This window comes from Botryllus schlosseri, chromosome 16, assembly GCF_051294905.1.
Source record: "Botryllus schlosseri isolate E-star chromosome 16, Bs_hap1, whole genome shotgun sequence".
Classification (NCBI taxonomy): domain Eukaryota; kingdom Metazoa; phylum Chordata; class Ascidiacea; order Stolidobranchia; family Styelidae; genus Botryllus; species Botryllus schlosseri.
In genome coordinates, this window is record NC_137251.1 from 468675 (window position 1) to 495554 (window position 26880).

The 26880-nt window shown below is 40.1% G+C and overlaps 1 protein-coding gene across 1 annotated transcript in view; it reads right to left on the reverse strand.

The window, feature by feature from the left end:
• Positions 1-26880, reverse strand: part of LOC145458499 (uncharacterized) — a 178619-nt gene that overhangs the window by 16259 nt on the left and 135480 nt on the right. Inside the window, exons 2-15 of the mRNA XM_080336876.1 lie at positions 12592-12875; positions 11882-11999; positions 6212-6369; positions 5663-5793; positions 5375-5514; positions 5247-5311; positions 4995-5128; positions 4297-4393; positions 3407-3645; positions 2476-2602; positions 1995-2216; positions 1023-1367; positions 148-225; positions 26-89 (exon numbers count right to left, since the gene is read on the reverse strand). Coding sequence (XP_080193002.1) covers positions 26-89; positions 148-225; positions 1023-1367; positions 1995-2216; positions 2476-2602; positions 3407-3645; positions 4297-4393; positions 4995-5128; positions 5247-5311; positions 5375-5514; positions 5663-5793; positions 6212-6369; positions 11882-11999; positions 12592-12753 — 2080 coding nt within the window. The 5' untranslated portion in view covers positions 12754-12875. The remainder of the gene's footprint in view (positions 1-25; positions 90-147; positions 226-1022; positions 1368-1994; positions 2217-2475; positions 2603-3406; positions 3646-4296; positions 4394-4994; positions 5129-5246; positions 5312-5374; positions 5515-5662; positions 5794-6211; positions 6370-11881; positions 12000-12591; positions 12876-26880) is intronic.

Consider the following 26880-nt stretch of genomic DNA (forward strand, 5'->3'; position numbering starts at 1 on the left):
AAAAGATTTTGAAGAGGATAAAAACCTGTCGTAGAGTCGGAATAAGTTGAAGTGCTTTGATGGGATTCTCCTCCCGACGATTTGCAGGCCTGAAAAAAATGCTGTTCGAATACATAACTTTTTCACTTGTAGAGTAGTTGTACTCACGCTGGAAGTTTGCGCGTGATGCACGACACGTTGCGTCATCGGAGTGTCGTTTGCCGACTCATCGCCTGTAGAGTTTGGCTGAAAAAATAAAAGATTGATACAAAGGCCAATACTGTAGCGCAACACTTGCGTTGTTCAAAATGAACTATTTTTCAAAATTTCAAATTTCAAGACATATAAACAAGCATTACTTCATGCTCATACATAATGAGCAACAATTTTTCGGCGAAGCAAATACTATTTTTTCAAATCCAAAATTGTCTACCCCAATAACTTCGCCTGTGCGCAACGATTTAGGCACGCTACCATTTTTTTCAACGAGCCAGCAAAATTTGGAAAAAACTATTTCTGAATAACACTCTAGCAACCCAACAATTTAATCCTTGAATCGGTGAAATATGGACATAAAACTTCATTTTCAACAGTCACAATGCTGGGCTCGTACTACGTGAGAGCTTCGCTTCTATGGGTTAGAATTGAGCTAAACTTTTTTTGTAGGCAACCTAACAATTAGCCAGTGAAATTTGGAAAAAGTGTTCTATTTCTAATAGCTTACAGAAGTGCAGATTCAGCCTTTCTAGTTTATTTCAAGTCGGTGCAGAACAATGGCTGTAGAGCCGTTCAAATAAATACGATTACGTTTTGGAAATGCGCCTTACGTTAGATGCCGTATCTTTTGATTATCGGGTTATCGGTGATATGCTAGTTATCAGTTCAAAAATCCAATAGTGGTCGGGAGCTATGTTTGGGCAGCCTAAAATTCCTATTTTAAATTCCATTTCATAGCTGGTAATAATTGAAATTTTTCATTTCTAATATATCCAACGAATCCAACAGGTGAAATATTCAGATAAAATTGGATTTTTCACACTCACAATGCTGGGTCTGTGCATAAACCTCAAATCTCTGTCCGTCTGACATTGGGCGTCGACAGTCCTGGCGTTGGACCTCGCGAAAATAGCCGAGTCCACAGACTGCGGCCCAAACTCCCCGTTTAGGGACTCGCCGTTAGGAGGTGGTGACCCAGACCGCATGACCTTTATCAGGCAAGGGTGGTTTGAATTTGGGACGAGTCTTTGCAACTGTGGCGCGTTGTCAGAGTTGACGGAGGTCTCGTTGATGCAAACCACGCGGTCCTCGACTGTGATGCCGGGGCACGAACTACGGGTCACAAACAAGCCCGTTTCCAGGTTCAGGTCCGGTTGACGCGGCAGCTTGTACTGAAAATTGAAGATTATGGGTTTAGTAAAATAACAATATAAAAAAAGCCTAAAATAAAACAGAAAAAACCTGCATACAAAGTTGTAGAAGCAAAGTTGCTGTGCAGAAATTATGGAACTAATGGCGATGATACAAAAATTCTTGGACTTAACTCAATTCCGATTCGTACAAGCAATATTCTAGAGTTGAAAACTTTGGATTTGCTAGAAAAAAAATCTAAATTTTGATAAACTTTCAGACCAGCATCGTCGAGTGTTCGCTTTCCTGGGTTGTTCCAAAATAATGAGAAAATAGAAATGAAATGAACAAGAGCTGCACACAATATGGGGCTCAATTCCAACTCGAGTTGAAAATTTTGTACTTATTAAAAATGAATTCTTAAAATTTCACTTTTCTTCCCTAAAATCATAACCGCTTGAGTGCTAAGCACTGCGGTGAAGATTCATTGAAGATATTCGAGTAGAAGTAAAAGTATCGATTTTCAATCGAGTAGGAAGTAAGTTCTGTCGAAAAACTGAAAATTATTGACTGAAAGTGGAAGTAGTGATTCACAAATGAGTACAAAAGTAAGTATTCCAGGAATAGTTTGCCTAATAACTCGACTCGAGTAGAAATTTACATCATACCTGGAAGGTTTTGAGTCTGCGGGGCACTCCGCCACCCTCTAACGTCGATATCTCCTCGCTGCCAAACTCGCAGCAAGTGTCGATGGCCGAGTCGTGGCTGTCCGTGTTGTCTCGCCGGCCGGAGGACGTCGACACGTCAATGCGAGCTGCTGAGCCGTGGGGTTGGAGGTCGTGCAGTTGTTTGCGGAGGCGTTTTTTGGCTTCTTTTGTGGCATCGTGCTCCTGATAGAAAAAATAAATACAGAATTTTTTTTTTATCCCTCGGTTACCAAAAAGTGTTTGTGTAGCATAACTTTGACTGACTACCAACGAAATATGACCGACTAATATACGTCAGCTAGATTTTCCGTGAATCAGCCCCCCCCCCCCAAGTCACCCAAATATAAAATAGCAAGCCAACCGAAAATTTCATCAGATTTTATTTTGCAGTGTAATAGACTCGTCATTTTACGACATGATGGGCTCATCAGCAAACTCAAACCTTGATTTCCGTCTCCAATTGCTTCATAATGATCTCCTTGTCCTCGGCCAGTTTATCGAACGTCTTCTTGATTTCGTCCCGTTCGCAACGCATTTTCTCTCTCTCGTTGAACGCCATCACTCGATTCCTACGAAAAAGTCGAGATCACAAGTTTGTACTCAAAATTTTAAACAAGAACTAGGTCAGGCAAAATTGAGAACCCGATTGATTCCATTATGAAGCCAGCATTCGTTTATCATTCATTGTTACGGTATAACATTATGAAAGATAATGAAAGTTGAAAAATGTTGATAAATTAGCTCTTAGTGACAAGGAGCAGGTAATATCAGTGGTCAAAAAATCATCTCCCGTTACTCGACTCAAATCACCAGAATTAATACTGGAATAATTGTGTCTAGCCAGGAATTAGACAACTAGATAATTGTAGTTGCTACCCAATTGGACTAATTAGCGTGAAATGCCGGGAATCTAATTCTCATCTACTTCGCAAGATGATTCTGTGCCCTCGCTTCAATTCTAATTTAATTTCTGCTTTTCCTTGTAAATGCTACAAGCAAACTGTATCGTGTGAAACGACGAGGATCCGCTCAGATTTGGTATGAACAGAAGTGGATTTTTGATGTTTATATTTGTGAATTTAGTAATTACAATTCTAATATAATTAGGAAAAAAATTATACATATAGAATTCTAGTTCTAAAATGGTATAACCTTAATTACAATTCCAATCTAATTCAGAAAAAACTTGAAAAGCCATATGCCTAATTCTAATCTAATTTGTAAAAAATGTTTAGCTATTATGTGTAGCTATTATTCCAATTCTAATCTAATTTTGAAATAAGTAAAACTATACTGTTAATTTTAATCTGATCTGTATAAGCTGAAAATTTCCTAATTATCCAAGTCTGTTCCCAGCTTTACCAGCAACAAACCTCATTGCATCTCTCGCCTCCACGGTGGCTTCCTTCAACTCAATATTGAGAGAATCCACTTTCGAGACCAGACCTTTATTTTCGTTCTTCAGTTTCAAGATGGCGTCGTTCGCGGTTTCCAAAGCCTTCCGCGTGACGTACGCCTCGTGAAGTTGGGCCTCGTATTGAGCCAAGGCTTGTTTGCGTTCCCGTTGAGCCACAAATATCTCTTCTTGCAGCGCAGGGACATTCTGGAGGCTCTGGAATACGGAGGGGGTCAGAAACAGTCAACAAAAAAAAGTGTCTTTCAATTAAAGTCGAAAGAACTTCAAGATGGATAGATCGATACATGAATAGATAGATAACTTTAGGAGTACGTAAAATTTTCAAAAAGTAAGCAATCTAGGGCTAATTACGCTTGAAAAAAATGGAAACTGTTTAACAGTATCAGCTGTAACGTCTTACATTTCTGCACAAAAATAAGCAAAATAAGCATAAGCAGATTTTTGTTTTATGAAAAAGTGAGTTTTACCTAAAAGCACTTTTGAGTGTACTAGTGACTTGAGCAAGTAGCGACTTACAAATGAGTAAAAAATTAGTATTCCAGGCCTAGTTTTAGTTAAAAAACCGAAAGCTATTCGGTAGTGGTAGTATTAGAACTAACGTCACATATTTTTATAAGAATGATACCGGGAGATTCTGTACTGCAAGCTTGGCTCATTTCGTACTATACAGTTCTCCTGTATCATTTACAGGAAAAGTAGAAACTTCATTAGAATGAGATCAAAGATACATTTCATAATTTAGATTAGAATTTGATTACCCGCATTTTGTTCTGATCTCAAACTCTGGTGCAAAATTCGAATTACTACCTTTACAAAATGGGGTGGCGACCAAATCCTGAATCCTACCTGTTGGCTCCCGCGATTCTGTTTGAGCGAGTTTATCTCCACGATGAGTCTCTCCTTCTCTTCTTGCACAGATTTCTTCTCATTCGCCACTTCCGACCTTGTGAGGAAGCATTTTGTCAGACAAGACTTGCACAAACTACCAATTTAATTAGTTGATGGTAAACTAGTTGCTGCTTTGTTTAATAGTCATAGTTTTGAAAAGATGATAGTGCTAGTTCTAGTTGAATATTTCGAAACGCCAGTATTTTTAGTTATAGGCTACTTTGTGATTTTGAAAATTGAGTAGTTCTAGTTTTGGTTGCAAAAGGTGAGTAGTTTTAGTGGTAGTTCTAGTTCCAGTCATGAGTTTTGAAAGTGAGTAGTTGTAGTTCCAGCTGCGAGTTTTGAATATCAAGTAGTCTATTTCCAGTTACTGTTTTCGAAAAGTGAGTAGTTCTAGTTCTGGCTGCGCATTTTGAAAAACCCGCACTTCTGGTTCTAGTCATGAGTTTTGAAAAGTAAGTAGTTCTAGTTCTATCTGCAAGCTTTTAAAAACCAAGTAGTTCTATTTCTAGATTCAGATTCAGAGTTCTAGTTCTAGTTTTGAGAAGTGATCACTTCCAGTTCCAGTTACGGATTTCAAAATGCGAACAGCTCTAGTTTTCTAGTTCCAGATTTTGAAAATGAAGCGGTTGCGACATAAATCAAAATCGACTCACAATTGTCGGTTGACGTCCGCGATATCTTCCGTCAGCTTCTGGATCTCTTTATGAACGGCGTCTCTCTCGCTCATCACGAGAGAATATTCGCGTTTGATCAACGTCCGCTCGTCGCGGACTCTGTGCAGGTCACGCTGAAACAGCATCAAACGTTGACAGAGAATTTGAGAGAATTTCAATACTGGTTGTGACGCGAGCAAGTTTCCATTTCTATGCAGGGAGCCAGATATGCATTGATGCAAGACAACCAACCTGCAATGAATCGTTCTTGTCGCTCATGTTGTGAAGTTGCGATAATCGCGCGTCTTGCTCTCGGGCTGAAATTAGTTTCACTTTTCCAGGGCTAGGTCTTGTTAATGAGAAAGTGCCAAGCAACATACCCAAAGCGTTATATCTGGCCCTGATGTCTGCGAGTTCGTCCCGGCACAGTTGCAGACGACGCTGTCCGTCCTTGCTGGAGTTTGACTCTTCGTCAAATTTCATCTGCAGAGCTTCATGATTCCTTTTCAAACAGTCGTACCTGTGAAGTGTTTTTGATCAACTTGTTACACTACATGAGTGTGAGCCAAAAATATACCGGTTCATTCCAATACCGATATAATAATCAATTACAAATTGAAAATAAAATTACAAATTCCTCGAAGATGAATTTCAGCCGAAAAACTCACCTTTCCACGAGCGTCTCATACATTTTATTGAGAACGGGATTTCCTCCTCCCCCCGCGAGGATTTTTCGACGCAACATAGTCAGCTCTTGCCGGTCCCCCTCACTTTGGCGCTTCAGACCAGCTGATTCCGCCTGGCAGAAAAAGGTTTCAATGGAGCTGATCTTAGGAAACCACCAATTTAGTTAGTTGACGGTCAGATAACTAGGCTACTGGCTTTTTGACTAGTTCTAGTTCTAGTTGCGTATTTTGAACAGTGAGTAGTTCTGATTCTGGTTGAAAGTTTTGAAAAGCGAGTGGTCTAGTTCTATTTGTAATTGCGCATTTTGAAAATCCAGCAATTCTAGTTTCAGTTGCAAGTTTTAAAGATCGAGTACCTTTTATTTTAGTTCTAGTTGCGCATTTTGAAATTCTAGCAGTTCTACTTATAGTTGTTACTTTAGAAAAGTGAATAGTTGTAGTTGCAAGTTCTGAAAAGTGAGCATTACTAGTTCTAGCTCTAGTAGCACATTATGAGAATCCAGTAGTTCGTAGAAGTAGAATCATTCAAACCTGTGAGTGAGCCAACTGCTCCGACATCCGTTCGAGTCGTTTCGATACCGTTTTCAAGTCTTCGTTGAGAAGGTCTCTCTCGCACGACACAATCTCCAAACTCTGGCTCAGATTGGGGTTCGACCCAGCGTCCCCCCTCAGAGACCTGCTCCCCGCATCTGAACCGGTTACGTTACACGTCAACATCAACGACCGACAAATAATATCGAGTCAATACCATGCTTTAAAACAAATATCGGTTTCATCATGAGAGGTAAAAGATATCGACAATTTTGGTGAAATCACAACATGGTAGTAGGGAATATTGCTAGACTGGAAATATTATCTATTTCAGGGGCGGCCAACCCGTGGCCCGCGGGCCAGATTTTGCAGAGTGGCTCGTGAGATAATTCCCGAAATTAGCTATAATATAAAATAATAAATTTCCCATGTAATATATTGCGAACTTGAAAGGCAAACCAAAAATTTGATTTGATTGACTGCGAAATTTAGATTGTTGATAACTTAAATATCAGTTCCAAAAAAAAAATTTCTTGCCACCCTCCAGAAAATTTAGCGAATTGAGTCTGACTATACTCGCAATTATGAAAGAACGTGTCGTCCAACATCCGACTTCGCGTCTTATATGTTTAAGCGCCAAATAATCCTGTCATTGTTAGATGAGCCCAGCAACATACAGAGGCAACCCGCAATATGACATTGACATTATGTGACATTAGTATTGGCCGAACTGATTCATTAACCTTGAAAAATTTTCCTGCTTTGCGCGGTTATGACCTGACCTGACTTTTTCTCAAATCATACTGGCTACTTGATAAAATTGTTAGGTTACCTAATTTAAGCCTACACACCAAATTTGGTTCAGTTCCAACCAGTAGCCGCATTGCTACAGGAGAAGACAGTTTCGATTTATTATATAAAAATGAATAATAAAAAAATTGAAAATTTCACTGTTCACCCCATGAAAGTGTTGCGTTGTCTATAGGAACGATATTCACCAAATTTGGTTCAATTCCAACCAGTGGAAGCGGAGTTGTCACCGTCGAAAAATTTTGATTTGAATAAAATAGCATTTACGGTGATCACAACTATATTAAATATCTAAAGAATCGGTCACCGTAAATAGGCTACTATTTTATTCAAATCCAAAATTTTTCGACGGCAATAACTCCGCTTCCATTGGTTGGAATTGAACCAAATTTGGTGAACATCGTTCCTATAGACAACGCAACACTTTCATGGGGTGAACCGAAAATTTTCAATTTTTTTATTAAAATAAATCGAAACTGCCTTCTCCTGTAGCAATGCGGCTACTGACTGGAATTGAACCAACTTTGGTGTGTAGGCTTAAATTACGTAATCTATCAATTATATCAAGTGGCCAGTACGATTTGAGAAAAAAAGCCATTTTTGAATACCCCTAATGCACAGTGCACACTTACTTTTTATGACATGATTGTTATCGATTTTGATGCATAGGGATACAGGTCTTGTTTTTATTGTTCCATAATCAGGTTCGCTCCTAAGGGACGACTAAAGAAAGGTCATTGATATTCAAGGGGCCCGCGGATTGACTGGCATATCCCATGCAACCCTTTGGTCGAAAAGGTTGGCCGCTCCGAATCCATTTCTTATAGGCAGAAGTGGTCAAAGTAATTATAGCTCGCACTTGAGTAATTAGTGCTTGTCTTCTGTGGAAAAGTACAAGTCCTCCGTTGCTGACCATATCTGCCAGCTAACTTGATCTCGATTCGAACATTGAGCACATGGTTTTTATTTTCCGTGATTCTATGGACTCGCTGATTACATTGTTAGGCTGCTGATTCATTATCATTTTTTTTTTAAATTTCAAATTTTACCGTCAACCACAAGAAGTTGTTAAGTTGTTTATAAAAGAGATGCAAAAGAACTGTGACGCCATCCCATCCCACATCCCATAGAAGCGAAGTTATTTGAGTTTTTCATTCATAATTCTGGGGTTACCCACCGTCCAGGCTATTTTGCGAACCGAAAATTTTCAACAGCAGCAACAACTTCGCTTCTGCCGGTTGGATGGACGCAAAAATTGGTAAGCATCATTCGTTTCAACAACTCAACAGTTTCGTGGGGTTGACAGTAAAATTTAAAAAATTTTTTTTTAATTGACATATTAATAAATTCAAAATTTTCAAACTTTCACATATCTACCAATAGGTATCGAGACAAATTTGGTGTGCAGCGTAGGCAACCTAACAAATTCGATCAGTGAATCCCGGGAATGGGGAAAAACAACCCTCTGAACACTATGACTTGGACTCAAGACTCGCGTCTCAACACTGTTACTCAGGACTTCACCCTTTCTTTGCTCCTGGACTTGGTCCCAGACTTGACTAAAAATGACAAAAGTCAAATGGACTCGGGACTTGGTTACAACCGTGGAAGCGATTGATGACAATGTCTACCTGGCACTCGCGAAAAAACAGCTGCTAGAATAACACACGTCGCTGACACCAACCTGCTCATCGACTACAAAGCGCCGTGCAGCTGAGCCATCGCGCTCAGACGATATTAAGAGCCAAGTGCCCTTCACGCGTGACGTCACGTTAACATACAACAATTCAGGCTCGTTCAAAAATTGCCTGACAACAAACGAGTGTTTGCAACAAAGGATTAATCACACTTGAAAGCGGAACTGTTTCCCCGATTGTGACAAGATAATTAAATGGCTGGTGCTCCGAGTCATGGCACAACAATTTGCGGATGATAATGAAATTGACATCCAGATCACTCGATCCCCCTCTGTAATATGTACGCTAGTGCAGTGTCAGACAACTAGAGAATTTACAGCTACTGGCATTCCAAATTAGATTCCAATTAGAATGATAACAACACAGTTTTTTCAAATTAGATTCCAATTGGAATTACTGGATTAGCTAAAACTTGGAAAATGAATTGAATTCCGACATGGAAAGAAATCCATTAAAAATCACTTCGTATCAAACCAGAGTTGATTTTTATAACCATGAGAATGGAAAATGACTGTGCACCAAACATGGCTCGTTTGCAAGTTACAGTCCTCCTGTATCATGCACAGGAAAACCAGAAATCACATCAAGAATTAAAATGAGAGCATAGAAACATTGCACAAATTATAGATTAGAATTACCAGCGTTTGCACCAATTAAACTGATTAGACAACTAGAATTATCGGTATAGAAGCACAAATCATGATCAGTAGACTAGGCCACATTATAGACTAAGCAAGGCATTACAATATCTTTTCAGTTCTCGAACACTTTAATAAGGCAGAGTTTAAGGGAATCAAATCATATACTGAATGCAGCATGTGTTTCATTCAAAAGAAAACAAAAATTCACTACCGTACCATATTTCGTGATACAGTTGTTGACATACAAATTTCCTTCCAATTCTCTACTAGTTGCTGACGATTACCCATGATGACGAGTGTCAGCCAATGATATTCGGGTTCATTTCAATATCATTCTATTATTAAACTGTGTACTGAAGTTCTGCACCTCCAGGAAGCTCCGCAAAGATCTACTAGGAAGTGGCACCAGTTAGGCTAATTGAAACCTACATATTCACAGCTACGCTTTTGTCATGTTGATTATTTGCGACAACAGGTTTTGTTATCAGAATTGTGGTCGGGAAAATAACCAGCCAGCATGTCACAGGGCAGGTGATAAAACAACGACACCGTCATGCATGTCATGAGAATAGGCCTTTCAACAAACAACAGAAGCCCGACATGGTGGAGAATTATTTGACCAATGTGTTTGCTAAAGATTAATGAACGTTGCTCGAGCAGATACCAAGGGGTAAAATATCAACCGTTACCTTTTGACCTCCTCAATTCATAATAGCGATACCAAATTCTCATAACTACTGGGGTTGAGCAAAATCCAGGACCCGCGTGATTCGAAACAACTACTAACAACTAGGTTATAATTAGCGACGCCCTCCAAATTCTGCTGGGATTTGTATTTCAAAACTACTAGGAGAAACACGAAGTGATATCAAAATTATGACCTGGTTTTGACAATAAAAACAAAATCACCCCGCCATTTAGACCTATCAATGTCTCTCTTCTTGGCCCCGTATCAATTTACTGAAAGCGGTTTTGTGAATACAGCAACACGATCTCACTCGGACAAAGTGATAATGTGAATGGTTTTAGAATTGAGGCGATCTTTCAGAAAAGTACATTTCAATGAAAGTTGTCTTGAAAGAGACATTGTTTCAGTAGCAGTGACGAGTTCATTGCAGATTGATTCTACTACCGGTACATAAAGCAAGCTTTCAGATGCAAAACTGGCCTGACCCACTTTTACTCTTTTTGGTCTGGAATTAGTGTGTTTCTACTTGGGACTCCTGCATACTTTTAAAAAATTCTAAAAATCTAGAATGCTATTCTGTTCTTCTTTACATTACGAGTGTTCAAGTTGTTCAAGTCTGATTTCGCTTATCATTTTTGGTTTTCCTCATAGTTTATCCTACCGTACTTCTTAAGACACTAGTGTTTTTATTGTCGGCCTAATGGGATTTATTTTAATACTATATTGATGTTGAAATGAAACGGGAAATTTCTGGCTAATGGCCTACTACTCATCAATGTTTCAGCCCGTAAAACAAGCATTCCGAAACAAAACTTTCCTGGTAGATAGAAGGAAACAACAATCGAGTGACGTGAAATCTGTGCTTATCTTCACTCTGAGTGGGTTTGCAATCCTTTATTCAAGGACACTCGAATGGTTCGTAACATACAGCTGACCGTATCAAAAGAGCTTTTTAGTGAGATCATTTGCGTTTCATCGAACGTTACTCATGGCGCAAAACCAAGTTTTTAACAAATCAACACACAATCCATTGCAAGATGGCGGTTAATTGGTAAAAAAAAAATATTCAGACCCATCCCAAGATAAACTGTGGATGAAAAAAATGAACAGGGCTCACTCAAATATTTTAGGCAAGCTTATGCAACCAAATAATTTTAATTGTCGACTGATAAGAGTGAAATACTGGTGATCTAATTCTGATTTAATTTGCGAAATATTTCTATACTCTCATTTTAATTCTAAGTTGTGGTTTTCCGGAAAATGCATCAGGATGACTGTATCTTGCGACACAATCTAAGCTCGGTGTACAAACATTTATGAGAATGGAAACATACTTGATATAGTACTGGACTTGGTTTTTGTTGTGTTTCTTTACAAAATTCAGCAATGATTCTAATTCTAATCTAGCTTGTAAAATTTTTTATGTTCTTATTTTAATTTGAATCTAATTTCTGGTATACCTGAAAATGCTGCAGAACTGTGAAAAACAATTGTGTTGCTATAATTCTAATTCTAATCTAATTTGGAAAAGATTGTAGTTATAATTCGGATTCTATTATAATTTCGAAAATTTTGTTGTTTTTGTCTACCTTGAAGTCTTGAGTTGCTGGTACCAATAAGTCTTCATAAAATGATCACATTCAGAAATAATATTTTTATATTCAGAGTTCAGACCAATAATTGTCACCACTAATGCTCATTACGATATTTTGACATTTAATATCCTTTAGCTAGAAGTAGTCAATCAAAACACGTCTTCACAGAAATATATCAGATTAAAGATACCGTATAGCAGTGTTTCCAACAACTGGTGTAAATGATGATATCTCCTCACCTTTGCCAGATACTTGAGTCATCAGGCTCTTCGTGACATGAGGAGCGATTTCATCCAAATACCGACATAACGTAAAACTTTGCTGACCTCTCGCTAAGGAGTTCAAAACAATTTCTGCCTGCAAACATAATTTTAAAGCGATGACGAATTTCGAGCTCAACTTTGTACATTAGGGTTTTTCATAAACAACTTTTTTGTTCAAAATTTGCTGGTCATTCGATAAAGTTGTTAGGTTCGCTCGATTCCAACCTGTAGAAGCGAAGCTATTAGTGATTTGTCTAGAAAAACAATGCGTTGTAAATTTGGCTCAATTCCAACCAGTAGAAGCATATTATTTGAATTCAAAATTTCGGATTGAAATATTAGTAGGCCTAGGTGATTTACGATAGGTAGGCCTAGTTGTATAATTCTAATTAAAGAATTTTCCAGTGACCAGCGTAAATACTATTTTTCGCAAATCCTAAATTTTGTAGTCTAATAACTTCGCTTGGCTATACATGCTGTGTATCGTTTTTTATACAACTCCACAATTTTATTGAGGTGCCAGTAAAATTTGAGAAAAAAAATTATAATTCGCTTTTAGCGGTTGGGGCGGTAGCCAACAAAATTTGAACAAAAGCATTTTATTTTTAGTTTCAGATGTAGGCTATAGTAGGCCATGCCATAGTATATTTTTTTATTACTACTAACCGCAATATTATAAATCTCACCTTTTCTTTAACAGAAATCACTGAATTGATCTCAATCAGATCATCGTTGCTTAGAATTCTGGCCGAAGACAATCTTTGACACAGGGAAGCAAGAATTTCTTCACCGGCGATTATGAGATGACCAAGGATTTTGTGATAGTTTTCTGTCACATTTATTTCCATTTTTCACGTCACAGTTTATACATTTTATGTGAATCCATTGCGGCACTGGCATCCCTCCATGGTATCGAAAGATTTCAAAACAGAATTCTTTTAAAATTCTATACTATCAGACAAATATACATCTGAAAACGGATGAAACAAGATTTTATTGTCACAGAAGATTTTACAAATAAAACACTTTAATAGACCTCAAATCTTTCAAAATACAGCAAACAGACTTTGACAATCTACCAATCTATTGAAATGACTGTCAATTAACTACCGGTTTTTCGAGTAGTTTTAGTTCTTGTTCCACATTTTGTGAATACCATAGTTATAGAGTTGCTGTTTGAAAAAATTATTTGTTGAACAACTATTAAAACGCGTCGTCATTTGGTGTGAATCGTGATACCGGTTTTCCGCTTTGTGATGTTTTCACAGCCATTGCTAGCTCATTGTCATTGCTACTACTACCAGTGGTATAGCTTGGGGTGGGTTCTGGGGGTCGAAACCCTTCCCATTTCAAAGTCGAAACCACGTCCTATTGAAATGAGCAATTCATTAATTTGCATTACTGGTACTGTGTTAGTTTGTTTTTAGTTGCGTTTTAGTTGGCTAGTAGTAGATTTTCAAAAGCTGTTAGCAGTACTTGCTTTTGCAAGTTTTTGGAAACGCGAGTACCATAGTTCTAGTTGCGCGTTTTGAAACTCCAGTAGGCCTACTTTGTACTCAAGTCTACTCTGATGATTTTTCTGATTCTGGCATGTACCTTTCAATGGTACAGGGTCACTCGTCACTTTATGTGACCACAAGGAATATAGTGTTAGTTACACATCACATTAAAGATCATTTGATCTTTTTTTCTTTCACACCTGTTTCATTGACATTTTTGTCACATCGTGTCAAACATAACAATGACCAAGATATGGCCAGAAAAAAATGACCATTTCACAAAAGAACTGGATTTTTGCCAATTTTCATTAACAGAAATAAGATAATCTAATATGCCAGTGACTATATAAAACCCCACCCTGTTTTTAGAATATTATGCCATCTTCACCACAACCTAATTGCTCCCTTCAACAAGCAAGGACGTTCTTAAACTAAGTACTGCAAGCCAGCAATGTATGGTCTATGAACTTGAGTGCCAGTGCATTTGTAGAATATCACCAGGATGTGCATAAGAACACTAGGTATAAAGTTCTTCCTTGATTCCAGACAGGAAATGGTCTCGACATTGGCACACAGAAGAACACAATCAAGACAAGAGATTTTGCATATCATAGTCATCGGGAGATGCGGTGTTGTCATTTGAGTGTGCATTGGAATAAACTATTGTATAGATCAAAATTCAGCAACCCAGTAACAGTAGGCTACGCGCTAACAGAGTAAGGAGTTCTTGTATAACTTGAAATTGAAAACAGTAGATTGAGTCCAAGTCATCTGTTAGGCATAGGCATTAGTCTTTGATTATTCGAATTTTAAAATTTTGTGGCATCATAATTGTTTGTTGATATGCAACAGTTTTTCGAATAATCTAGTAGCTGACGATTGTAAAGTATTTGATGGAAGAAACCCTTCTGTCACGTGCAACTTATCGCCGAAAACAACCACCACTGTTTTCAGTCTCAATCAGTTTTATTAATATTTTCATCATTTCAAAACATCACAAGACACCGATACAATGAAAAGTAGAAAGGTGGCTGCGTATATAACGGTGTAAAAAATTACTAAGTCTTTTGTTTACTATAATCCCGCGTCTAACCTTAACTGAGTATGGCTCTAGACCAGTGATTCCCAACCGCGGCCCTGAGGGCCGCATGCGGCCCCCAGCTAGCCTTCTTGCGGCCCCCACAAAAATATTGAGAAATCGATTTATGAAAAAAATTATATTTATAAAATAATCTTGCTTGGCTTGGAGTCTGGAGTTTTCAATTAGGATTGCAGGCAAGTTGTGAGTAGACTGCTAAGACTGCCAAGCCCCCCAAGTGGGGGGAGCGAGTTCGAAGGGGGCCCGAAATTATTTGGTGAATTAGCATATATTATAGAGTATTTTATGAAATTTTATGCAAATTTTTCAAAGAATTTTTGCGCTGCGCGCGATTTCAAGTTTCCAAGTACCCTAATTGTAGGCTTACCATATTTTGGAAATCTAAAAAGAGGACACATTTTCAGAAATTTGAGACTTGCAAAACCGGAGAAGAATTCTCAAAAATCGGTGAATTTTTCCCACTTTGTGATCGGTTAACTAAAAAAAAAGGTCAACTTTCCGCGTGGAGATCAAAATACCGTTTTTTTCTCCACATTGCTAGGTGGTTGACTAAAAAAAAAGGTCAACTTTTCGCTCAGAGCTCAAATCACCGTCTTTCACTCCGAAATACCCGCCGGAGCGTCACTTCTGTGCTAATTTACGGCATATCACTCGCATTTTGCTCTAAATGTGACCTAAATTTTCAAAAAAGAGGACAAAATCTCAAAAAAGAGGACAAAAGGGCGTCCTCCGAGGACACTTTCAAAAAAGTCAAAAAAGAGGACAAATCCTCTTAAAAGACGACGTATGGTAACCCTAAATTATTGGGTACTCTTCGACCAAGATAAAATGCGCAAGATTTATAGAAGTGGGCATATCGGCGTTGGTCATTACCGCGCCACGACGCACGAAGACATAAAAAGTTTTAGGCCATGTAACATGCGACTCCAAGAAGTGTGCCAGAACGATCGGCAGCGAGAAAACCTTGGCCGAAAAGGACTGCCCTTACGCTGACCGAAAACTTCGTTATGTATATTCAAAATACATACAGGTATAATTGACCATAGGCGCCTAAATGACTGGCGCCGAATGTTCCTGTCTTGGCAATCTGAACGTCACGAGACAAATAGGCTACCATCCCGCAGGGAAGAATTATATGCCAGTGAAGAACTACCAATTTGAAATCGCGTGCATCTTTTAGTTTAGTACGTTTGGGCGATTCTATATTTTTCGATATAGCAGTTTGGAGGTCACGAAATAACAAATAACATCATGTAACGAAGTCGTACCAACGGGTCCACCCGTCCGAATATGTTTAATTTTTATTTACGGGCCCTACAGTTTCCAAGACACCTCACTCAGCTCTACCGGTAAATCTGATTACGTGAGCAGAGAGGACAAGTAATTGATAGCAATATATATGCAATTCCCGATCTTATTGACCTATTTTATTTTGAATTATCGAAAATTTTCGCGCTTCACGCTGGCTCACTAAACGGGGATCCTGATTTCGTGGCAGAAGTGAACAACGGCACGGGGGGTCTGTTTATCACCCTATGGGAGCTCAAGACCTAAGTGTTTTGGGGGGCCTGACGAAGTGCTGTTTCGTTCCTGCCAACGGGTATACGCCCGAAGATGTTTAATTAATATTGAGTGGTCCTACCTTTTCAAACACAACTTACTCGGCTCAACCGGTCAATCTGATTACGTGAGCAGAGAGAGGATAAAAATTGATACCAATATATATGCAATTCCCGATTATATTGACCAATTCAATCATGAATTATAGAAATTTTTCGCGCTTCGCGCGATTTGTCGAGAGAAGCTGCCTAAAACGGACACCCGATTTAGATGATAAATAGCGGTCAACAGCCATGTAGCCTGAGGGGGTCTGGGGGCTTCGAAGTTCGGTTTATCACCCTATGGGGGGCCGAAGAGAAACGTTTTTTTTGGGGGGGGGGCGGGCTGACGAAGTGCTGTTACGGCCCTGGGTATTGATAACTAATTTACGGATAGATGTGCAACAAGTGACTCACGATTGAATTCGTCGAGATGCGTACGGCTTAGCCGGCAAAAAGCAGCATAATTGGTAGTCCTATAGCTCGCGACCCGAGCGTTCGAATAATTTGATATGTCGGTGTTTATCGAAAGCAATTGTCGCACTGATTCCAAAAATGCGAATTGAAATCTCGCCAGGGCAATAAAACTACTCCGAAATAGCCAGCAAAGGTTGATTGTTCTGAACAACGGGAGCGCGGCAACACAATGGCCAATGGCGTCAAGCGAATGATCGGAACAATGCCAATTTTCATATTTTGGTGACTATTTTGGGTTCCTTTCATTGCCCTGGTATTCGTGCGGCCCCGGCCGTACTCTGAAATTCTAAATTTGGCCCTGCCATCGAAAAAGGTTGGGAACCACTGCTCTAGACGTTCGTAAGCAACCTAACATTCTTTACCATTCCAAGTATACAGTATACGAACGGTACGAACCATGACACCAAACCTATACAATGTCAGCTACTGAATAATTATAGTTCCGTGAATATTCAATATTAGTGCGACCAGCTATCTGCAGGTATAACGGGAATAACGAACCTGACGGGACCGACGAAGCTGACACATTATCTTGTATATTGTTGTAGGCAGTAAATGACTATGGGTGCTGATGCTGAACGGTTTATATTCTTATCCCAAGTCCTAACCGTAACGAAAGCCAATCCAACCTCTTACCTTGACGCTAACTACAGTCAACCCAGGCATTAGGTTTAACTAGCCTTTCTGATGCCGCAATCGGTATTTCAGTAGCAGTGCGAGTGCGCTCGATCAGAATATTTACCGTTCGTCCGAGTTTACCTGCATCCGAATATATTAGCCACCCTCATAGCCAGGCCGATTTGATATATCGCAATTGGCTAAATATATCGCAATGAGATATATAAAGCCTCGTAAGTGCGATATATTAATCTGCCGTACGGCAGCCCGTGGGGCGCGCTTCCTAGGCCCGGAGCAGCTCCTGGCACTTGTCATTCCTTATATTTACCAGGTTCAACATGCCTCCTAAACGCAAGTATCCATTTCAGAAGACTCACGTTGAGCTTTCGTCTGGTTGCAAGGGTCGTGCGATCTGATCGAGAACATTTGGCTGCTGCTGCTGCGAAAGTGGGCACCATATAGCCGGGAGAAGCCTCGAACATGTCGCGTATTGGATGTGCGATTGGTTTGCAGACGCTGTCTCAAATCATGAAAGCTTCGTGGGCATTCTCCATTGGTTGCGATGGGTCGAACAATAAGGTTTCACACTTTCACATGACTCCCACCTTGATTTGAGGATTCGATTCCTCTCGGTTGTTGGATTTGAAGGCAGCGCTGAAGTCACGAATGGGTTCCATCTTCTTGTCATACCATTGTTTGTTTGCTCTCTTGCACAAAAGGAAAGTTTATACTGATCAATTTATCAACCTCATGGACGCTTTGTGTTGTGATTGGCGCCTGAAGTTGATTGGTTCTTCAACGGATGGAGCTGCTGGAAATATGGCACGGCATAACACAGGGCTCTCGAGTCTCGATCCTCGTAAGGAATGATTCTTTGTGCAAGGAAGCGTTTTATCGTTTGTGGTGCCTTGCGCATCAGCTCGACCTCGTCACAGAAAAGGCAGTGACTAATCTCGACGATTGTAGTGTATTAACATTCATGAAACCGTTGACTGAAGTTATCAGGTACCTCCGTCGACAGAAGACGCTAATACCAAGTATGGGCAGTACGAAGTGCTCGCACTGTATCACGGTACGGTGGAAATCTTTGGCGAAGGTTTCAAAACGGTTATCAGCAAATCGGGAGAATGTATCAACTTACATACAACAGAAGTCTTTCGCTTATAATCCTTCTCTGGCATGGTATGCAATGCTACACTCGTTTATAGCCTAATTATAGTGAACTGGTGAGTGATTAAATCGTATTCATGTTTTGCTGGTCGCTCATTCTTCAAATCGTGGATCATTTCTTGGCATCAATGATGATCATATTTGATGCGTTACAACTCAGCAAGGCAACAATGTGACAGCAGATGTCCAACATTGAAAGATTGGCAGATGAACTCTTCCAGAGGTGTGGAGTAACCGACGACGAATCCATCACCGAACCGAACGACGTTGCTGAAGTTGTACCACCTGGCAATGCGATCAAGGTGGGACCGTATTCAGTCAATGCACAGGACTTTATCACGTGCATGGATGTGTCAGCCTTGGAAAATTTCGAAAATCTGTAGTAATCTGCTAGTAATGCAGAAAGGAATTCGGTACTTTGATCAGTATCGGTTTTGAATCTTGTCGCTTTGAATGGAATTATGGAAATTAAGGTTGAACGAAACTGCTATGGTCAAGAATTTGATGAATTGGCCACACACACACATATGGCCTTGATTGAGACTTCTACAGTTGAGCACAAGCACAAGCCTCGCATCAAGCATAGTTTCGATGACAACTTTCTCGAGAGGATCACAGATGAGCATGAGCACCTTCTGCTGCACGACGCCGTTGCCAAGGAGCCCAGATTCAAGGCTTCGTGGCTGAAGGTGGGGCACAGTGCGTCCTTCAACAAGGTGTGGGCTACCACTGGACAGCGTTTTGCATCCTTACGTCAGTTTGCTGCCGGTTTAGCAACGGCCATGCCCACCACATCTCGTGTGGAACCAGACTTCTCCTTCATCAACTACCGCAAAGACGAGTTTAACTTTGGAATCTCCGATTTTACTCTTGAAGGAGTGGATGGGTTTATATGGGGTGCGATATTTGCGATATAAGGGCTCCAATCTGCGGTGTTTTAAGTAATGTATCGCAATATCGCATTGCGATGTAATAAATCGGCCTGCTCATAGCCCACTAAACAAACAAAAATAGAACAGCTAATATAGCTGGGCCTACATGAATTTTCGTCCTTTTTCACAATATACTATTATAAGTTTCCTCGATCTTATCGCGTTACGCCCAGATGAAGGTAGTCTATACATAGAATCGAATGTAAAGGACGTGGGAAAGGGCCCAAAGCTGTCGTTGTAAGCGGAGGACCCACGAAACCCCTAAATTTGTCAAAAGATTTGCGATTTGCTAAGCTATCATTGTATCACATGATGCAATAGAAATAGTGTTTTGCGAGTCCCATCCTATGTTAGGGTTACCATATTTTTGATTCACGAATTTCGGACGCTCTTCAGCGCCCACTAGCGGATTTCAAAATGAGCTGTGAGCGCATTGTCGATCAATATGACGTCACACCAGCAACGCTTTGTCTATCGTCTAGAAGTGGTCGCGATCCGATTCAGGAGTATGTGGTTGTGCATTGTATGTTTTAACCTGGGCCGTAGCCACATATTGCAGCCCCATCCCGCCCAAATAAACACTGATCTTGGGCCCATCGTAGGGTATTCGATGCAACTTCTGGGGGTTTACTATATGTGTCTGGTCGTTAAATGATTTGAATGAATTGTGTCAATAATATTGGCTCTTCCATATAATACTGTATAATTTTAATGCTCTCTCCCTCCACATAATCAGAGTCAGCGGTAGAATAGAGCTGATGTAGGATGATGACTTCGAAAATGCAAGGGGCGTAATTGTACATCGTTAAGTCATGTGTCATGTCCAGAGGTGGTCAGTAACGAAGTACTTCTACTTTTTCGAAGTACTCAAGTAGTTTTCCTCTACTTCTGGTACTTACTCAAGTAGATTTGATTTTTGCTACTTCTACTTCTACTCCATAATGTTTTGTGATCTACTTACTTACTTTTCGCTATTTTCAGTTTGTCAAGTAGACGTAGTTCAATCTTCCAATCAGAAAGATAGCCTGAGGAATTTCGGGGCTGTTTTCATAGAGTACCAACATTTTATTTCCATAAAAGTTGAGTAAAGCCCAGAATTTTCGTCGCGCTTCGCACGCAGTGGTATGGTCGTTGCCAGTATCATTTCATGAAAGTATCAATGAATATAATTTAGGTAGCGGGTTGGTGTGATTCAGTTCACACAGGGATATCTAGAACTAGATATATAGATATCCCTGAGTTCACACCACATTGTCGCTCTTCGCCTATATGAAATAATTCATCGCAGTATATATGGCTCATCATAACGTTTGAAACTGATATTTCGCAATCTAGCATTTACTTGTCATATCGGAATCTAGGGTGTCCATGGCGCTTCCTAACCTGGAAAAGTGGACTCTGACATTTTTTGTTAGTTTTAGAGCTGTTTCAGCATACCACCACCTTTGAAACTTTCTGGACTAAAGGCGTGAAAAACGTGTCCCACTTTTAGAACTAGTATTTATGTTTTATTTCCAATTCCCAGTATCATATACTTTGAGTTATAATTTATATCAGTTGTTTTGTATGGATAACATACATGTTGAAGTATAAAAGCAAGTGTATTGATGCCTTTAATTTCCGGAAATAAAGCTACAGAATATGGCATTTTACGGTCCACCACATTTTTTATTAACGTTTACTAATTGCGCAAAGTGTTTACACCGTATCCTATACAACTTCTCCGTATTGCTCTTCGACTAAACTACGGACCTTATAATATGGGGGATGGCGCCATACCATGCTATTTTCTAGAACGTGCTGTTCGACAAAACAGGATAAGTATCGCATTTCCATATCAATCCTATCATTATCATCCCATGATGTGGACGAATGCTTATGCTATCGAAAATTGGACACCTGCTGGTAAGCGTCAATGTGAATCAAGCTCGTCACCTTTCGCATAGCTCAATTTGTACCTTTATACAATCCATGTGAACAAATTCGGATCGTTTTCACAACTACTTACTTACTTGAGTACTTTTAAAGTCAGTCAATTCTACTTCTACTTCAAGTAGATTTAGGTTGCTTATGGAAGAAGTACTTCTACTCGTACTTGAGTAGATTTTTTCGTCGCTACTTCTACTTCTACTTGAGTAGCTTTCTTGACTACTTTGACCACCTCTGGTCATGTCACGCCGATAACATTATTTATCAGCCTAATGCGGGTGTGCACTTCACCACTGAGCTATATAAACACCGCACATCCGGTGTTTTCCAACCTTTTATGGTCGCGAATCTATTTCCAATTTGAAAATGTGCCGTGGCCCAGCTCAAAATTTGATGAGCTGATTACTAATTAAAGGTCGGCACATTTGCCCAGACTTACTCACAGCCAATTTTGGAAGCTAATTACGTTCAACATCTTCGCGAACCCCAGAATAAAGGCAAACTACCCCCAGGTTTAGAACCAACATCTTTGAATAAAGCATCCAAACGACCTAAAACGACGACTCTATGAATACCGCTATCTTGTAATTGCGATTACAATTAGACTTCTTTTTGTAAATCAATGTTATTTTTTATTTATTTTTTGATCGCAGTTTTTGCGAGGGCGCTAGTCCCCATCTTAAAACCAATATTTATGATACTAAATCGCGCGCAGCGCGAAGAAAAATTTCATGTAACAAAAATCTGCCCAAAAATAGTCTTGTTTAGGTTGATTTACGAAAAAAAAGATATGAGCTTACTTCAAGCCTTCAAAATTCCGGACATTTAGGCATACTTTAGAAATTCCTCCCGGACGCAGTTTTAACAGTGAAATTCCGGACATGTCCGGGAAATTCCGGACGTATGGCAACCCTATCCTAGTTACTTCAATAAGTGAAAGAGAGAGAGAGAGAGAGTCTTTATTTTTCATCAAACCAAAATACATAACACACGGCAGTGGTGGTGGTACAGAAAATATGCATGCACAGTATTCGGTATTAGATAGGAATGATCGATAAGACCGTGAGGGTCATCTAGTCTGATCACACCAGCATCAAACAGGTACACTTGACTCTAAACAGTCTGGCTGTAAAAAAAGTTACAGTTAGTATAAAAGTATAAAACGAAGGTGTGAAAACATTTTGTAAGTAGTTTCATCCAACCAAAATACATAAAAGAACAGACGGCAATGATGGCGGTACAGAAAACATGCATGCACACTGCACAGTATTCGGTATCAGATAGGAATGATTTATACGACCGTGAAAGTCAACTAGTCTGATCACACCCGCATCAAACATGTACACGTGACTCAATACTTGACAACTCCGTATTGCTTTTCGCCTCAACTACGGGGCTTTGTTGGCGGAAGGCACAGTTCCATGACATTATATGAAATAGAGCTGTGGGGTAACCAAAAGTTGCAAGAGCCGCTATCATTTGCATCCTGCGATGAGGTATGATTCGCTTATTTGGAAACGTATGAGTATATTTTAGCTTTGCTACTTCTACTTGAATAGCATAAAGCCAAGGACTAGGCTACTATACCACCTCTGCTAAAAACGGTGTAACTATAATCCTAATTGTAATATAATTAGGAAAATCTGAAAATTATGTAGTTATCCTAGCCTGCAGGACATATCTTCCCGCCCCTGGGGATCCCAAACTGTAATTTGCATTGCAGATTGTAGGCCGTTCGCTGAGGGACGAACTATAAACGGCGGACCAAGGTACAGTCACTCAGTCAGTGTAATATTTTGTCAAACGATTGCGCAAGGTGTAGTTTACGACTCCATTTTACTATAAACTTCCGATGCCCATTTAACTCGAAGTAGCCTATTACCTACGGGCAAACTTTGTCAAAATGTAAAAAAAAGAGTGTTCGCCAAGCCGGACGTTTCACCGTGTGACACTATCTCGCTCGGTAGCTAATTATGGTCGATAGCAAAAAAATCGATCAATTACCATTATGGACGTTCAACCTGATGACCTCGTGGAAAATATCTAGAAACTGCGGGAGACTGAACTTATCCAGTAGCCTCTATAATGGAGGGTTACCATATTTTGGGAATTTGAAAATGGGAGGACACTTTTTTAAGAATTTCCAGACTTACAATATCGGACTAAAATCCAGAAAAATTGGTAAATTTATTATGGGTTTGTAGTTGGTCGACTGAAAAAGTCATTTTTCCGACTCGAGTCCATATCAAACACAAACTTTCATTGAATTTTCAGTTGGTTGACTAAAAAAGAGGTCAACTTTCAGGCTCAACTCCCAAAAGACCCATCGGAACGTTACTTGAGTAGGTTACTGATTTCCGATATCTCACTTGAAGTTTAACATATTCTATATATAACCAAATTTTCAAAAAAGAGGACATTTGGGCGTCCTCAGAGGACACTTTCAGAAATGTCAAAAAGAGGACAAATCCTCTTAAGAGGACGTCTGGTGACCCTACTACAAGGAGAATTTGGCCTCACGAACAGCAGAAGACTGTCGTAATGGTTTAATACTGAACTTATCAAGTATCCAAGGGCGAAACATTCGATCACTGACCATTATAGACGCTCAACCTTGCCTCACGGAAAATATTTGGAAAACGCGGAAATGGCAGGGGACCCAAATTTTCGAGAAGGCGAATTTGCCGTGTATTTCCACTCGTGTACCACTCTTGATATACGGGTGTGAATATACACCCAACCCACACGAAACGTGAACCGAACTCAGACTTATACCGCGGGATAAATCGAGTACATATTAATCCAAATTATGCATGCAAATAGCCACGTATGATGACTGCGATATATAGTTGTTTTGGTATAGGCCTATCGCACCCTTTTCGAACCTCAGGGTGTGAATACACACTCTTTTCGGTGATAGTGTATGAGCTGATGTTATTGAAATGTCCTTCGCCGCGCCAAACTGAAAATCGCATGACCATCTAAATACATCAAGACAAAATAGCTGGTCACACAGCTTTGCAAGCAGGTTTCTCAAGACTTTACGCGAGTACAACACTGTGATCTCTAACGGGCATGTTACGACAAAAGAAATAGTTTTACATGAAATAAGCAGTGGTCAGCAAAAAGGTACTTCCACTGTTCTGAAGTAATCAAGTAGTTTTCCTCTATTTCTACTTCATAATATTATGTGACTTACTTATTACTATGTACAGTTTGTCAAGTAGACCTATAACATTCTTCATATGAGAGAATGAGACAAAAATATAGGAACTTTTTCGCAGAGTAACAACAATCATTCAAAATTAATTTCCGTTGTTTTGCCGCAGAATAGATATTGACGAAAGTGTTGGGTCAGTATCATTCAGGTCAGGGGCGGGCAACTTCTCCAGTCGGCGGGCCGGATATTGGAAAATTAAGTACTTGGCGGGCCGAATTGCTGAATCGATTTATTCGCCCATTTATCAACATATACAAGGAATAAATCGTATATAATGAATGTAATTTAACGACAGAAACGTCACTTCACTGCCATTTCTCGCCGTTAATGACGAAGACAATGTGGATTTGAGAATAGCATGGTCATACAGGCGCCACCATGTCTGCTTCTCTCTGATCAACACACGGTGCAAACTTTAATAAGATTAAGGCGTTCGATAGGTGACGAGAAAGCGTCGTTGTTCAACCGTATGGCCTAATTAATCTCGATATCGAATTCACGTGGCCTGCGTCCTCTACGAAATTTGAATAGTGGCCCGCGACCCGTCTTGAGTTGGCAAACACTGGCATAAGCGGTGTCTTACAAAAGTCTAGAAGTGTGCCGTACAACATGTCGGCAGTTACGGAATCAAAAATAACGACCATTGTAGTCGACAAACACCAGAGAGAGAGAGAGAGATGGTATTCTTTTTCGCCAGCACCATCGAGATGCTTTGACGACGGAGATGCGATACGGCCTATGGTCATCTAGTCTGCACCCCCGGTTTTTTCTCCTCCATGCTATCCCGTGATTGCTGAGCGCCTAGCAGGATAGCCGCGGATACCAGTTTTCGAGTCTTTGGTCTGACCCGGCCGGGGATCGAACCCACGACCTACCGATCAAGAAGCCGGACGCACAACCATTACACTATCTCGCTCATAATTACCGATGATGCAAGTCTTCTCGCTTCCACGAACTTACGCGTAAGCTCCACTCTCGCACCCTGCGCATACACGTATATAATAACATACAGTCACTGAAATTGGACCTAGTAAGCAAGTTGTGGGGAATATCGCAGGGTTGTAACCAAGTCACAAGTCAATCTCATTTTTATAGTTTCGACTCGAGTCAAGTCGAGTCATTTTCAATTCACCACCAAGTCAAGTCCGAGTCCAAGTCAGCGACAAGAGGGTCGAGTCCGAGTCACAGTATTATGACTCGAGTCGAGTCCAAGTCATTATGTTGACTGCTCAGTTTCTTGTAAAAGTCATGTTAAAACCCACTTTTATACCTCTATTTGGTGGTATCGAATGGTCCGATGTTATAATATACCAATCTTCCTCACTTTCAGCAGTTTCTGGTCGCATTTTCAAGTACCAGTACCAACAGACGAAATCCCAATAGTGTGTTGGCTTTGGAATTACAACGAAATGTCGGTCTTGGCCGTCTGAGTTTCGAGTCAATGACTTGGCTCGAGTCATGCGCAATGACTCGAGTCCAAGTCGAGTCAATACACAGATTGACTCGAGTCGAGTCATTTCGATATTTTGGAAAAATGACTCGAGTCAAGTCGAGTCATCAGAAAATCGTGACTCGAGTCGGACTCGAGTCATTACAACCCTGGAATATCGGCAGACTGAGGCCGCGGGCCACATTATCATGTAAGACGTAAAACAGTCCGCGGGCCGGACAAAATCCCTTCGCAGGCCGGATCCGGCCCGTATGTTGCCCGCCCCTGATTTAGGTATCGTACCGTATTGACACTCATATGACATGTTTTATTGCAGTCAATATGGCCCGGAAACGAGATTTGGAACCGTCTAATTGTAATTCTAATTGTAGCATTCTAGCCACACAGCGAGTGTTCAAATGAGGAAAAAGTGGTACTTGACTTTTTAGCGTTAGACCGTCGAGCGTCAACCACCGTTGAAACTGTATGTACAAAATGCATGAAATATATTCCCCTTTTTAAATACTGTAGTTGTATTTATCTTCATGCACGGTATCGTAACAGATAGGTCTTGTAATTTATCGTAGTTCTTCCGTCCGGAGCACATGCAGGCCTTATAATACGGTGGAGGGGACTATTCCATGATATTATCTGAAATGGAGTTGTTGGGCAAACAAAAGTTCAGAGTCAATATCATTTGCATCTCACGATGCGGTATAATTCTGATATGAGAAAACTTTGTACTGAGCAGCATGTACCAGCTCTCTGTACCAACCGAAGGGCTCAGTTTCCGGCCTTCGACAGCCCATGAGAGCGTATGGACGACTGCTTATCACAACTACTCACTCGAGTAGCTTCAAGAGCTACGCTACTTCTACATGAGTAACTTTCTCGACTACTTTGACCACCGCTGCGTAACTATAATTCTAATCTTGAATAGCATATTCATATTGAAATGAACCCGAATATGCACCGTTATGCACAGTGCTACGATTGTTGATATA